Raw genomic sequence first — 14,136 nt, 5'->3', positions numbered from 1 at the left:
AATGTTTTACTCCTCCAAAATTGTCCAACAGATTTCAAAATTTGTTATTTGGTATCATTTCCAACATGCCTTGAGGGGTTGATTAATAAATTAGTATAATTTGAGGTTGAATTTTTCTTCGCTTTAACCCTTTGACATGTGGTGGTCGCGCCTTGAAGCCACCAATTTTCGAATTTTTTTCTCCTCTTCCTTCCAAAATTTTTAAGTGAAAATCAGTTGATTACTGATCTTTTACCTCCAAATAACACAAAATGACTGCAGAATCATACATGTTTTAGGTCTTAGTACTTCAAATCGGATGCCTTTTAAAGTTAGTTTTCAATGAGACAAAATAACTTCCTTTTATTAATATAAACAACTTTAAATTTCAAAAGTTATTCATCACACATCATGATTTATATCATAAACAATAAAAAATAGCAATAATTAAACTGAATACAGAAAAATCCCTCTATATGTATGGCATTTGCTTTGTGGTTTCAGAGAGCGACTGCTGCACCACTAGAGCAATGTGTCACAATGCTCTAGAGGCTCGGTAGTCGCACCTTGAAACTGCCGTTCTTCACAATGGCGTTTGCTTGCTTCTCAAATTGGAATGTTTATTTTTAACCGGATATAGATAAGGGGTTTTGAAACCACAGAGTTATTTTATTACTAAACAATACATGCACTTGCCCAGTAAAAAGGTCTTTCTTTTCCAGAGACTTTTCTCTGACCTCAACACACTTGCTCCCCATGTTATAGTATTGTGATTTTATAAATTATTTCATGTGGTTTAAGTTTAATGTAAATATACTTTGCTATAATTAAAAATAGAAATTGCATAAAGTTTTATTTAAATTAAAAATATTTTCTGAATATTTTGGGATGAAATACGAATAAAATAAATATGAATGGAAAACGAAAGATCTGTACCAAAGCCAAAAAGACCACACCCCCTCACTTAACATAAAAAAAAACCACAACTTTCATGTGCCAGATGAAAAGAAACTAAATAACGCTCGACATAAACCACTGAAATTTAGATCCAGGCAGTGTACATTTTGTTGCACAAGGAAGAAACCTCATAGAAGATACATGTGCGAAACGTGCAATGTGGGTCTATGCATATACCAAAAAGACAAAACATGCTTTGAACAGTGCCACAAAAAATATTTGTTCTTTGAAATTTAAAAAAAAAAAAAAAAAAAAAAAAACACCACTGAGTCTTTTTTTATCTTTATTTTACTGAGTTTTTTAATCCATTTAGCCAAACGTCCTTATTATGTAGGTACTTAAATTTTCACTGCTATAGAAAAATTACATAAATGTTATTTTCTAATTTTTCCTGGAGATTTACTTTGTAAAATAATGTAAAAAAATTATATATTATGCAATTCCTACATACATTTTTTTAAAATTCGTAAATTTCATCATTTATTGGAAATGCGCAAGGAGAAAGGTAAGTTCTCCCCCCCTACTACCTAGGTAAGTTTCAAAGTCCAAGATGCGCGGTGGTTTCACAGGGCGACCACCACCCACAGAACAATGGGCAAGAGTAGATTTTTTTAAATTCATATATTATTTGTCTCTAGGATCATAATATTCATTTTCTAGAATTTTTAGTTAAAAAAAATTATAAAAATAATGTTGCGCGTCAAGGGGTTAAATGAAATTCATTGATATTTTTTTGTGATTTACTAGCATGTACTTTCTTCAATTTATATTTTTGCTACAAATGGCATGCTGAGAAAATTATCACATATTAAATTTTTAAGTTTTTTTAATACTAATTGTGGGATCCCACAAGTTGCACTTTTGATGGGCCTTGCATTCTGAAAAGGCCTTAGGACATTAATTTTAGGAAAAATGTTAAGTACACTGCATGTCTAAAGTGGAGGGACTAAAGTTCAGGTGAGGAGGGCCTCCTACTAAATCCAACACTTCGAAAATTAACTATGAGAATGTAATATAATTGAAATTGGCAGGATGTGTTTTGACCATTTGACCAAACCTTCTTCAGATGCAAATAAGTAACATTTCCACACTATCAGCTAGAGGGAATTTCTTTTATGCATGGCATCATATCAATTTGGCAGGTTACTGTCAGTTATTTTATCCCAATGGCTACTGTTTACCCCTTTTTCATCAGTGCTTCAAATCAAGGGTGCTTTTATGATTGAAAAATAGCATGAATTGGTACCGACAGGAAATGAAAAATTGCAATTTAATTCTAGGCATCTCAGCTGAAGTGGTTTTCAACAAGAACATACATTAAAACTAAATAAAGAAAGCATGTAATCTGATTACTGGAGGGTAGGTAGTGAGTCCCTGGCTCTCTCTATATGAAAGTATGGTGAGAATCAGTTTCCAGGCTAAAACGGGACTCGTCGGTGAACAGAATGGTCGCCCATTGCTCTGCACTCCAATCACTATGCTGCATGCACCATGCTAATTGAACTCTCCTGTCCATAAATGTGAGTGGGATGCAAACAACTGGTTTTCTGGCAAACAACCCTCTCTCATTCAATCTTTGGGTGTTTGGTGTATTTAATTATGGCAAAGCACACTAGGGCTATCTGCCTAAGGAAAGGGATGCCTTTGTGGAGGACTTTTTAAGGGAAACTGACTCGTATACACATTACACATGGGGAAAACCACGAAAACGCCCATGCAGCCAGCCTGTTCGCGAGATTGGAACCTTGGACTGAACTACCAGTGTTCAGCGTTTTTACCGCTCGGCTGCTGGTGGGCCTTCAATCTTTTGGAAACATTCACTCTTGTTAGACAGGTTCTTGTGGCTGCATACAGGTCCCGAGAGAACTGAGAAGCTGTAGCCCCTCTCTTTATGCCTCGCTAAAATGGACAAATAGAGATTTTCTCTGGCAGCCGTGGCTCTTGGACTCGTGGCCCAGGCTTTATCTCGATGGATCCAGTATCCTGGAACTGTTTCCATAGCTTACACATGACGCCGAGCAAAAAATTAAACTCTCTGCATATCTGGATTTGCGACTGGCCTGCCTGTAACCTCCCCACAAGTCGCCACCTCGTTCCATCATCTAAACTAGGTGTCTTCAACCCGTGGCCCGCATATGGCATTTTAGTGGCCCCACATTTAAATCTGAAGAAAAAAATTGAAAAATTTTAAGAAATTTAGATTTTAAGAAAAATTACCTAGTCAGCCTTTTGTCATAATCGTTTTCCTCTTTCTCTTGATATTTAAAACATTTTATTGACATGCCTGATATTATTCGAGATAAAATTTGCTGAAAATGACCAATTTTATGTAGTTTGCCTTATTTGCAATGACAGTGTAGCTGTGATGAAGGAATACAGCTTTAAGAAACATTGTGATACTAAGCAGAGTGAAAAATATTCTGCATTGGAAGGTCATTTTTGAAATGATAAGGTGAGTGAATTAAAATCAAAGCTAAATTCCAAATGCAAAAAAATTAAGTTTTATTCTGTAGCGATGGACGAATCAACAGATACAACAGATACTGCACAAGTAGGCATTTTTATTCGTGGCACTGATAGAGACTTCACAGTTGTAGAGGAATTAGCCAGCCTCGTTGCACTTGAAGGTACAGCATGAGGAACAGATTTGTAGTTGAGTCTCACAGAAACTTTGGATAAATGTAATGTTGACTTCAGTAATATATCTGCTATAACCTCGGGTGGTGCTAAATCTAAGACTGGAGAGAAAATAGGAGTAACATTGCTCAAATCTGATGTGAAGGAAAGTGGAAATAACACTATGATGACTTGCCACTGCATTATCTACCAATAAAAATTTGTGCAAGAAGACCTCAAACTTTTTAACATGTGATTAATGTTGTTGTAAAAGTGGTTAATTTCATTCGGTCTAAAGGACTTAATCACAAGCAATTTCAACAGTTCTTGAGTGATTCGAAAGCTAAATATGGTGATGTTGTGTATTAGGCAGAAGTATGTTGGTTGAGCCGAGGAAAGATTCTTCAGTGCCTGTTTTCTTTGAAGAGCGAAGTTCAACAATTCATGGAATCTAAACAGAAATGTATGCATGATTTCAGTGATGAGAAATGGTTGAGAAACTTTGCATTCCTTGCTGATATTACAGGTCATCTCAATGATTTGAACTACCGCTTACTATTATCTTTATTACTTTGCGAAAGCTTTTGAGAAAACATTAATATTCTGGGAAAGTCAGTTGCTAAATAAGAATTCCACTCACTTTCCAAAAGTAATGGTTTGTGTGAAGAACTGTACAACATGGAATTAAAATAATTATGAACAATGCATTTCAAATTTGAAAGAGGAATTCAAAAGCAGATTTTTCGATTTTCGTGAAAATGAAATTTTTGTCAGAATATTCTCCTCGCCATTTCCAGTAGACGTTGGAAGTGTTCAATCTGAACTTCAATTTGAATTTAGAGATTTACAGTGTGACTGCAGTAAAATGAAAGTTTCTTGAAAATCCTACATTCATTTATTTTTATTCGAAGTATGTGACCGAAGACAAGTATCCAGGAATTCGTAAACATGCACTCTTCATGTCTTCTATCTTTGGCAGTACCTATATATGTGAACATTTTTAGTAAAATGAAAAATCCTAAAACGAAGAACAAAACAGACAGACATTTGGAGGAAACTTTACGAAATGGAAGAACATAGATTAAACAGGATATTGAAGTTTAAATGAAGCAAAAACGATGTCAAATTTCAAATTAAAACTAAAGTAACTACCATTTCCCGGTAGTCGTGTAAGTTTTTTTAAAAAAATTGTAAATGCATTTTGTAACATTGTTCTGTACAATTATCTTTATGCATTTTTTTCTTAAAAAAAGTTGCAAATCATTTTAATTCGATTTCCATTTGAGTTTTTAGAACCGATGTATATATATAGGGTGGGGAAAATAAAAGTGGCTCGGAAAACAGAGTAACTCTATTCTCTGGGGCACTTTTATTTTCCACACCCTGTATATGTATATATATATATATATATATATATACATATACAGGGTGAAGAGATAGTGTTACAGATTTGTGTATATATATATATATATATACACAAATCTGTAACACTATCTCTTCACCTAGAATCAATCTTTCAAAAAAAAAAAAAAAAAAAAAAAAAAAAAAAAAAAAAAAAGACTCTTTCTTTAATACATTGTCTGACTACACTTTGACACGGGGCCCGCTTTGAATTTATTGATGTAGCCCTCGGGCGTGAAAGGTTGAGGACCCCTAATCTAAATGTTGGTGGTTACTCATTTTTACTGTTCCGATGTGAATTTAACCGATTGCTACAAGATAACCAAGACATTCGCCGAGGTGTGCTAGCGAATGCAATTCATCTTATTCTCCACGCGCTTATAAAGCCTGTTTTTCTGCTGGCTCTGCTTAAACACATGTGTACGCTTACATATTTGCCGTACGAGATTTGCATTTTTATCTAGAAGCAGTGGTTTTCCCCTTCAATTCGTTCTTTTCATGCAATTTGATAAAATATGCAAATTCTCTTAATTTATTTCACCAGTGTACTTTGCTTCTAAATGACTTAATTCTGCATATAACTTTCTTGTCATTTGCATATCTCGAACTGAAAAAGATTCAGTTGCTAAGATGCCCAAATTTACTTTTCATGCCTTTTACTGGATTAGCAGAAGTGTTGTAAATGATGCTAAGCCAGCTTGAAAATGTATTCCATAAAGTATATAAATCAAAACGACTTACAGTAGTCATCATTTGTAGGGCTTTATACAGAATGAAATAAATGAAACCTTTAACATTTTAAGGAACTACAAATTTAAACTTGAGATACTGTAATAAAATGTATTAGCTTAGCTAAGTAAAAAATCATATTCCTACAGATCATTATTTCTATTTAAAAAATAAAACAGACACATTTGGCAACTTCTAGAACTTTTTATGAATAGCTTGTTTGAGCTAATTAAAAATTCATTGCCTCAAGAAACAGTAGTTAATGGATGGCAAGCATAAACTAAACCAAGATGATGACACACATATGCATGCGATTAAATTACAAAGCAGCTTAATGACTGACTTAAATAGCTACATGTAGTATTTAAATTGTAGATTTTCATAACCAGTCATGTGAAACAGAAGTTACTCTTCTCAGATAGTTTACTGCAACTGTTAGCTAAGACTACTAAAGACTTATTATTTTTATCATGCATTTTTCTACAGTATGCACACAGGGGTGCCTTGAAATTTTGAAGCACAGTGGAAAATAGCAATGTACAAGGAAAATCCTGCATGCTCATTTGGAAAAGGAACAAGATGCAGTGGACTTCTGCTTTTATGTGATCCGACATCAGAGATGCTTGATGCAGATGAGCATCATAATGCATAAACAAAAAATGTGGTCCAATAGCACCCCTAAACAGCCTTGTTTGAGGTTCCAAAACCACGTGCACATACCTGAGACAGGTTGCATAAACTCCATAAAAGATATGATAAAACTAAATTAACCTTAATAAACATCATATACCCAAATTTCAACATACTTCTTTTTCACACCATGTTGCAAGTCAAATAACTGGCATATTCCCTGCCTAAAAAATGCACACATGTCAGCAGCAGATAATAAATAATGAAAAATTACATTTATAGACCCTAGTTGAAAACTTTAATTAGTGAGTATAATGTTTTTTGACTAGCAGTGTAAAGATATGACAAACTTTTTTAAGTTTCATTAACAGTTAAGCTTTAGATTGCATACCTCCTTATCTATCCTTGGCTTTCATTAAAATAAATCAATCAAACCAGAGGATTATACAAAATTAATTATGTATATGTGAGGCAAAATACTGCAAATTCATTATTAAAAATTATGCTGCTGTATAAACTCCAATCAGTGCTTGAATAATTCAGTCTGAAAATGAGTTTGTTAGTGAGACATTGTTAGAGACTTTAGGATCCCTTTCACAAGTAAATAGAATTAAGAGTTTAATTGGTAGAATAAAATTTCAGGCATGGATTCGCCTCAACCACATTTCAAAAGAAGTTAGATGACTGTTAATTTGTATCAATTAATGCAAGCTTTTCTTAGGATATTTTGTGGTTTGGATTATTAACAGAGTAAATAATAAGCTTTGGTCCTTAGTCATTTGAAGTTTTTGTTGGGTGCATGAAAACTTGATGCAACATTTTTAGGTGACTTGCAATAGCCATTAAATCAAATTCTACAAATTAGTGATGAAATTTTAGGCAACAGACACAGTTCAACAATGATAGCCATGCCGATGATAAAAAACATACATAGAATCTTCAGAATGATTTATTTACAAAGCAGATAGATGCTGTTTGAGAAGGAAATATAAGAACTGTTGAGTTAGTATGATATCCATCTCTGGCACAGATTTCTAACATTACTAAGTCTTTTAGTAGAGCAAAAGCCAATGTACCGTTAATGGTGGTCAAACACTATGCACAATTTTTTTGGCTTCATTTATGTATTAGACAATTTAAATTACTCTAGTAGGAAGTTTGTAAAATACCTTTTTTTTTGAGAAATCACAACTTAGTGCATTTAAAAAAAAAATTAAATCACGAATTATGAAAGAGTGTAATTTTCAAAATAAGGGGAAAAAAACAACCGTATCTCTCTTACTCATGTACATTAACATCCTTAGAAACGTTTCAGAGGTTGTTAATTTTATCTTAAATACCACTGCTATCTTTCAAAGCAGGGACAGAATATTCAATAATTTTAACCTCTTGTGGCGTACTAAAAATAACTTGGAAAAAATGTAAATTATGAAAATGCTAGTTTATTCTGAAATCAACTTATTTTATATACATTTTTCGCCACTTCATAGCTTTTTCAAAAAGAATAATTTTTAAAACATAGTACATATTTTAATACTCACCTGTTTATAGTCTGCCATTTCTTCTTTTAGATCTTCAATTTCTTCCTTTTCAATAAGTAATTTCTTTTTTTCATTTGCTATGTTTTCTAGGGCATCTTCTATATCATCCAAATCTTTCTTGAAAATTTCTTTTTCCTCAGGTTTAGTTAACTTCTCGTTCGCTAAAAGAGAAACTTTCAAGTTACTTGTATTCAAAATACAATTGTACTTTTAGCTGTAATATCAAGAGCTAAGATTTAAAAAAAAACATGCAAATATAAAAGGAATGAAAATAGTGTTGAATATATTTATATATGACATAAGCATTGTAGCTTTCGGGGCAGGGCAATGAATGTTGTAAAACATTTTTGTAGCCTCGAAATTTCACAACAAAATTAATAAAAGTAGGGTCCAGATTACATTGTTGCGTTACTGGTGGCGGTCCATCACTATTTGCATACCAACAATGAAAACCTCTGCTTAACTAGCCAAAAATAATTAATGGATACAAAAAGTAGTATGGATTCCTTTAAGAGCTTAATTATTTGCTGATACTTCAGATACATCCTAACTTGCATCCATACAACGAATTTATGATCATTTTCAAGAGAATGGAGAAATGACAAACCTTCTACGTTTGAACACAGCAATTAAGTTTAAAGAGCTACAAAACTCACAAAAAGTGCTTTATCAACAACAGTTTAGATTCATACGTTTATTCTAGATTATAATATACGGTAGCGAAAAATAAAGATCTTTAATAAGATTGTTACCTTAACTATTAATATCATAGCTATTTGATACGTAAATGATGCAGCAAAAGCAGAATATACTAGGGTAATCCCCCAAATTAAGCAATATGTGACAGATGTAAATTTGCAGTTTGTAAGTGTGCAAAAGCTATAAATGCACTAATTAAAACATGGACACAAGGACTTGTACTTCTTGCATTCAAGCAAAATATTTACATGTGTCTGTCACCATTACTGTTTATTGTTTATTCACCTTTGAAATGAATTTGGAATACAAAACCAAAGGATATTAATTTATAAAATAATACACACACACACACACATATATTTGCACATATGAGTGAGTATATAATAATATTAACTGCAGTTTTCTATAAAGTTGCATGTAAGTAATTTATAAATTTTGACTTGCATCTAGGTACATAGAACACAGTACTTAGTAACTTGAAAGGAAGTGTACTATAATAGACGAGAAAGTGACTAAAGCATGCTTGAATCAAAATGACTGCTGCACCTCTAACACAGAATAAATTAATTTTAAATTTCTATTTAGAAAACAAAGACAGTTGAAGAAGACAGAAAATATATTTTTTAATAATGAATTACTTTAAATAGTAGCTAAATAATATCTGAAAGTTCAGTTATTATTTCTTAAATGCAAATAATGCAAAAACACATACATATAAAAACATGCCTGAGTTTTCATTACTTATACCTTCTAAATAATGGAAAAGTATTCTAATCAGTTTCCCTAATTATTAAATAATACCTTAACCAGATCACAAATAATTGATTCCAAAACATGAAATAATGTAATTCTGCACTGCAGAAATGTGTTAAAAACATTGAATGTTGACAAAATGGAGCACACAAAAATGAAAAATGTTAAGGGCTGAAGATGAAAATTTAGATATTCGTTCTTCACAAGATAAATTTACAATACTAAGAAATGTGTCCCTTGTCAAGGGATTTTTATTTTGTTTTGGGAGAGCTTTACGCTTATATTTTGTGGTATTATTTTGAGAATTGCCAATTAAATTGCTTGCAAGTGCAGAAAACACTTAATTTTTCTCACATCTATGTTTAACAGTGGAAATAATAATTACATTTAAGGTATTTTATAACTTTGAACACAGCCTTTTATTTTAACATCAATAGCATTTACTTCTTCTTAAAAAAAAATCTAAGAAATGGGTTCCATTGGTTCAGAATTCTAAATAAACATTTCTTGAAAAGATAACCAGCATGATCATACATACTTCAGATTTTTTCTTATTTTAGTTTTATGCAGCTATTGGAATTGTTTCAATTTCCCCTTCCTTTTAGCAATCTTTCCAAGAAAATAATAAATATCAAAAATGTGTTCATCCACACATATTGTCAAAGAAGCCGACTCTTTTACAACTGCTAAATTTAAGATGTGACAGGGGCATTTCATAATTTGCAAATATGAATTTTCTTTTTATAAGATGCCAGGAACATCAGTTTTCAAACTGTGTTCCTGGTACACTCTCGGCACTAAGTGCTAAGCATTATCCTGAAGAATTTCATTTTTTTAAAGTTTTATTAATTAGCTGTGCTATATATTAAAGCCTCTTGAATCTCCTTCTAAAGTGGAGACAGAAAGTAAACCACACTGAATTTCTGAAAACTCTGGGAAAGGAAAAAAAAAAAAAAAAGAAACAACAACTGGATACAGTTTTGCATTGGTTTACTGCATATACACAGACAGAATGGAACTGTTTTAATGCAATTAATAACTGAAGATTTATTTTTCATACCAATTTCTTTAACCCATTTCTTCTACAGTTGCAGTCATGTTTGCTCTTGCACTTGAGTATTACTTAGTGATTTTACTGATGGGAAACATTTTTCTAAAAAAGCTGCAGCATTATCTGGTGCATTCAGGTTGGTTCGATGGCAGGCTGTGCTCCAATAAAAGGCAGAGAACAAGCCTTCAGCATTTGGAACGTTTTGGTCCATTGTTTCCCCAGAAAAAATTAAATTTTTTCCCAATACAACTCACATTGTCCTCATGTATGCACACGTTTAAGAATATTAGCCGTTCCACTGTGCAAAATCAAAAAGTTGCAATGATGATCGATATGCATTGCAATATTGAATTTCCTTTACAAAATTACAGAAGGAAAGTTATCTGTGTATGATTTTTGAAAAGTACATGATTATTTTACATTTTCTGCAGACATAAACTATGACAAAACATTGCAGTTTTCTAAACTGTTTCTAGGAAGAACATAAAACTTGGCTGCTCACTGGCAAGATGAATGAAATAAAGAATCTCGAACAACTGCTTAAAAACATGGGATTTTAGACAATTCCATAAAGGTAAGATTGTTTGCTTAGCAGCAATTACTGTATCCTGTTAACACAAGTCCACTACTATCTCTTATGAGAGGGCAACGAACACAAAAACTGCATAATGGAAAGGTACTTTTTCTTATAGACTCAGCCACAGATATGATTCTGGGCATCAGCTAATCTGGCAAGAGTTTGGCATGTGATATCACCCTGCAAATGTTACTAAGACTACTAAGACTGATGTGGCAATCAAGGTTTCCTTGTCTGTAGAGGCATTAGGTTGGATTTAAATTCAGAATGAAAAATGGTGCATTCAGAAGTGAAGGCTACTTAAATGAGATAATCCAGCTTCAGAAAAATTTGTTTCAAGGCACTAATGACCTTGAATTTATGAATGATGAAAACACAATATGGGCTTGCAAAGAGTGTCCCATAAGGAATGCAACTTCTGAGTGCATCACATACAAATTTATTGATGAAATTAAGTAATTTACATATTTTTGCCCTGTGTGCTACCTATGATTATGTATGAAATATGATATTATTCAAATGCCTTCTACAACTCTGCAGGTATACTCGTTTTCTTTTTTTAATGAAATTTTCCGTAACTTTTCAGCATACTTACACCTGTAATCTGAAATTACATGATAAAACTCACCTTGAGTTTTGGAAATGATTGTGGTTTGTTGGCATATACATGAGATTTCAAATACTGACCCCCCCACCACAGAAAGATATCATGCAGTGTCAAATCACAAGATCTGAATGGGCTGCATTCAACTGTTGTGACCAATGGTGAGTAGATGCCACCAGACCTACAGCAACATTATTATTCACAATGGTGATCTCCCCCCCAAACAACTAACACAAGGATGACCCAAAGGTTTCATATTCATAACCGAGCTGGTTTCATCCAATTTAACAATCAGTCTCATCACAGTCGACTTATTCAGTGCATTACATTGGCCCAAAAATTCTACGTCTCTGCACAACATTCACCACATTTGTAATAAGCTTTAACTATGACAGCAAGCTATTCCATCATGAAATACTTCATTCCTACCTGTACAGAGAACAGATGACGGCCATAGCTGCATTCCTACTAACCATAAAGACAATTGATGAAAAATGCGTAATGTTTAGTGCTGCCAACTGACTAGAACAGAAAGAGTGGGCATATCAAAAGTTGCATTTTTTATGGAACACCCCTTAGCAGTTGATATACCATTGCAAAGTAGTGACACTGAACGAATGGGCTGACCAGTTATCAGACCTCTATGCTGATCACACTGAACCAATCTTGGAAGCTCTAAACAAATATCTTGCTATGTTACTGCACCTACTGGCAACTCAAACAGCACATACTGAGGAATTAGCAATGCCACTACAAAAACTTACTAACCTTAGTCAAAGCATGCATATTTGATTTAAAACATTTGCCACCATTTATGGTATTCATTCTCACTCAAAACCACCTCTTATATTTTCTTTTGTACAGAGACTTATCAGTATTCAGGAGGTGCATTAAAAGTGTAACCACTTGTGGATAAAATATGTCTTTGTACTTTTGTAATTGTTGTTGTTACTATATTGTTGCGCCACTGGAACCATAAGAAATACCTTGTGTATGTTTTCTAACTGAAAACTGTAACTAGAAATCTGTCTACTTTGGGTTTTGAATGCTATTATTACACTCTTCACCATCTCATCAGATAGTCAAGATATATTTCAAAACAGCTTAAAGCAGAGGAAAAAAAATGATAATCAAGAACATGCATATGTGAGGATGCACAGAGGAATCCCCAACATTTCAGAATTGCACTCAAAAGTAGAACATTACAATTTAATTTATAAAAATAGTACATTTTAGAAAAGAAAAATTACATTGCTTAAAATTTATTACACACACACTGCAAAAGGACCATTTTGTTTCAAAACGCATATGAAAACAGAATATTATTTAAGCTTGGTTTGGTTTAGTTTATTATGGCAAAGCATAGTAAGGCTACCTGTCTAAAACGAGCGATTCCTCTGTGGATAAATTTCTAAGAGAAACTGGCTTGTATACACATTAAACACAGGAGAAATAATGAAAATGGCCATGCAGCCAGCACATTCGTCTAAAATCAAACTCAGGTTGGAACTTCAAGTATTCAGCAATTTTACCACTTGCTTGTTGGTGGGTGAATATTATTTAAGACAGCTAATTACAAAAATATTAAAGAAAAGTACAGATGAAAATTCAAGAACCCACTGTCAATTTGGTTTAGTCCAACACGTAATTAGTTTAATGTTTTATGTTAAACATTTTTTCGTTATGATGGCAAATGTGACCATATAGCTGCTGACACATAAATACAATTACATGGAGATCATAAACATGACATAAAAATATAATAATAAAACAGAAATATGTAATTTACTTTCTGCTAACATACATTGTTCAGCCACATCTTCTAACACTGGAGCTTTATCTATTAGAATTTCCTTTATGGTAGAATCAGCAATAGAACTTGAATCTGCATCAACTGTTACAGCTTCTTTCTGTCAAAAAGTTATTCAGAGTTAACATCAAGGTGTTATCTATTCACTGGTGATCAATGGAAGTTTGAAATAATATTGCACATAAATGTCATACCTAAATGCAAATATTTTTTACCAAATGATAAATTTAAACAAAAAATTAAAAACAGTGGTTGTTAACAATAACAAAGCTGTATATTTTATAGGACAATCTTTCAAAGACTTTGTAAAATGACATAATTTATACTTGTTATGCGTAAGTGAAATATGAATGACTACTTGAAAAGAAAACTACCAATGTGGCATGGGAAGGGAATTTCCTTCCATGACTCCACAAATAATTTGAGAATATTTACTTGAGAAATACAACATAAAACAAATAGAAAAAGAACATAAAACTACAGATGGGTGAAAGGAAGGATTACAAATTTTTACAGAATAACATCTCCAGAGTGATTTAAAAGTTTCTTTTGCATCTTCTGCCAGTGGTGGTTTAGAGTTCAGAAGAGAAGACAGAAAATTCTCTTCAACCAGTCCAACCTCAAAATCAGGATAGAAAGTTACATATTTTTTGGTTCAATACACCCATTCCCTCTAGTCCCAATAGTTACAGCCAAAAACATTGTGGAGAAAACAACTCCAGGCAAAAACACCTTGGTACAAAACATTGTGGGAGAAAAGAAAGCAAAGAGAAAACATCACAGTTGTAA

General features: G+C 32.9%; 1 protein-coding gene across 6 annotated transcripts in view; it reads right to left on the bottom strand.

Moving 5' to 3' along the window:
* Letm1 (Leucine zipper and EF-hand containing transmembrane protein 1) overlaps positions 1-14,136 on the bottom strand; it is a 206,036-nt gene that overhangs the window by 131,969 nt on the left and 59,931 nt on the right. For 5 of the 6 annotated variants that reach the window (XM_085809176.1, XM_085809177.1, XM_085809175.1 and 2 more), the window contains 2 exons: positions 13,327-13,447; positions 7,854-8,014 (listed from right to left, as the gene is read on the bottom strand). In XM_085809176.1, coding sequence (XP_085665302.1) covers positions 7,854-8,014; positions 13,327-13,447 — 282 coding nt within the window. The remainder of the gene's footprint in view (positions 1-7,853; positions 8,015-13,326; positions 13,448-14,136) is intronic. The other variant, XM_085809179.1, reaches the window with a different exon arrangement.

This window comes from Stegodyphus dumicola, chromosome X2 (genome assembly GCF_044657685.1).
Source record: "Stegodyphus dumicola isolate Sdum_Otavi_A_Nest chromosome X2, ASM4465768v1".
In the NCBI taxonomy this organism is placed as follows: Eukaryota; Metazoa; Arthropoda; class Arachnida; order Araneae; family Eresidae; genus Stegodyphus; species Stegodyphus dumicola.
This window is presented reverse-complemented; position numbering and strand designations above follow the sequence as displayed.